The sequence below is a fragment of the Nestor notabilis genome, unplaced genomic scaffold (genome assembly GCF_000696875.1).
Source record: "Nestor notabilis isolate BGI_N333 unplaced genomic scaffold, ASM69687v1 scaffold17360, whole genome shotgun sequence".
Lineage (NCBI taxonomy): Eukaryota > Metazoa > Chordata > Aves > Psittaciformes > Psittacidae > Nestor > Nestor notabilis.
In genome coordinates this window covers 1-602 of record NW_009910826.1, presented here as the reverse complement: position 1 = coordinate 602, position 602 = coordinate 1, and the positions used below count along the sequence as shown (strand labels likewise).

Below are 602 nucleotides of genomic sequence, written 5' to 3'. Positions count from 1 at the left end.
AATCTCCCCTCTGGCAGGTTAAAGCCACTCCTCAGCCGCAGCATGTTTTATCGTGTGCTGTCCTTGAGCTGTGTCTCAGCTATACCTCTAACCCACACTCAGATTTGTGCTGCTGTTCCCCCAAGAAAACCCCACATCCCAAACAGTGTTGCAGACCAGTAATTCGGGTAATTCAAACAGAACAGACAAAAAGGGGTGTGTGGGGTGATCACAACTTTAAATACATTTATTATTCATACAGCAGCAGCACTGGGACAAATCCTGTGCAGTGTCACTGAAGCAAAACCCAGTGCAACTCCAGTCAGGGAGCTGCTCTGTAATGACCTGGAGTCTGTAAATCCAATCTCACCATGTTTATTCCTCACAAATAGGGTTGGTCTTTTGAGATTTCCCACTTCTTCAAGGCTGGTCCTGGTGTCACTGGTTTTTTCTCAGCTGTTGCCACTGCAGAGCCTGAACTGAAGAAGAGGGTTTGACGTCTGAAAGTCAGACTTGGATCTGATCAGACCTGGTTTCATTAGCGCTAAAGGGGTTTGTTACATCAACTTCCAGCCCTCGCTTATTCACGACATACAGACAGAGCTCTCCTAGAGCCTGGCAGT

General features: G+C 47.2%; 1 protein-coding gene across 1 annotated transcript; it reads right to left on the bottom strand.

Moving 5' to 3' along the window:
• Positions 1-361: 361 nt before the first annotated feature.
• Positions 362-458, bottom strand: NDUFA7 (NADH dehydrogenase (ubiquinone) 1 alpha subcomplex, 7, 14.5kDa; the record flags this gene model as incomplete). Its single annotated transcript, XM_010011813.1, has 1 exon — positions 362-458. A coding segment is annotated over one exon (97 nt), but the record flags the coding sequence as incomplete, so codon positions are not given.
• Between the last annotated feature and the right edge of the window lie 144 nt (positions 459-602).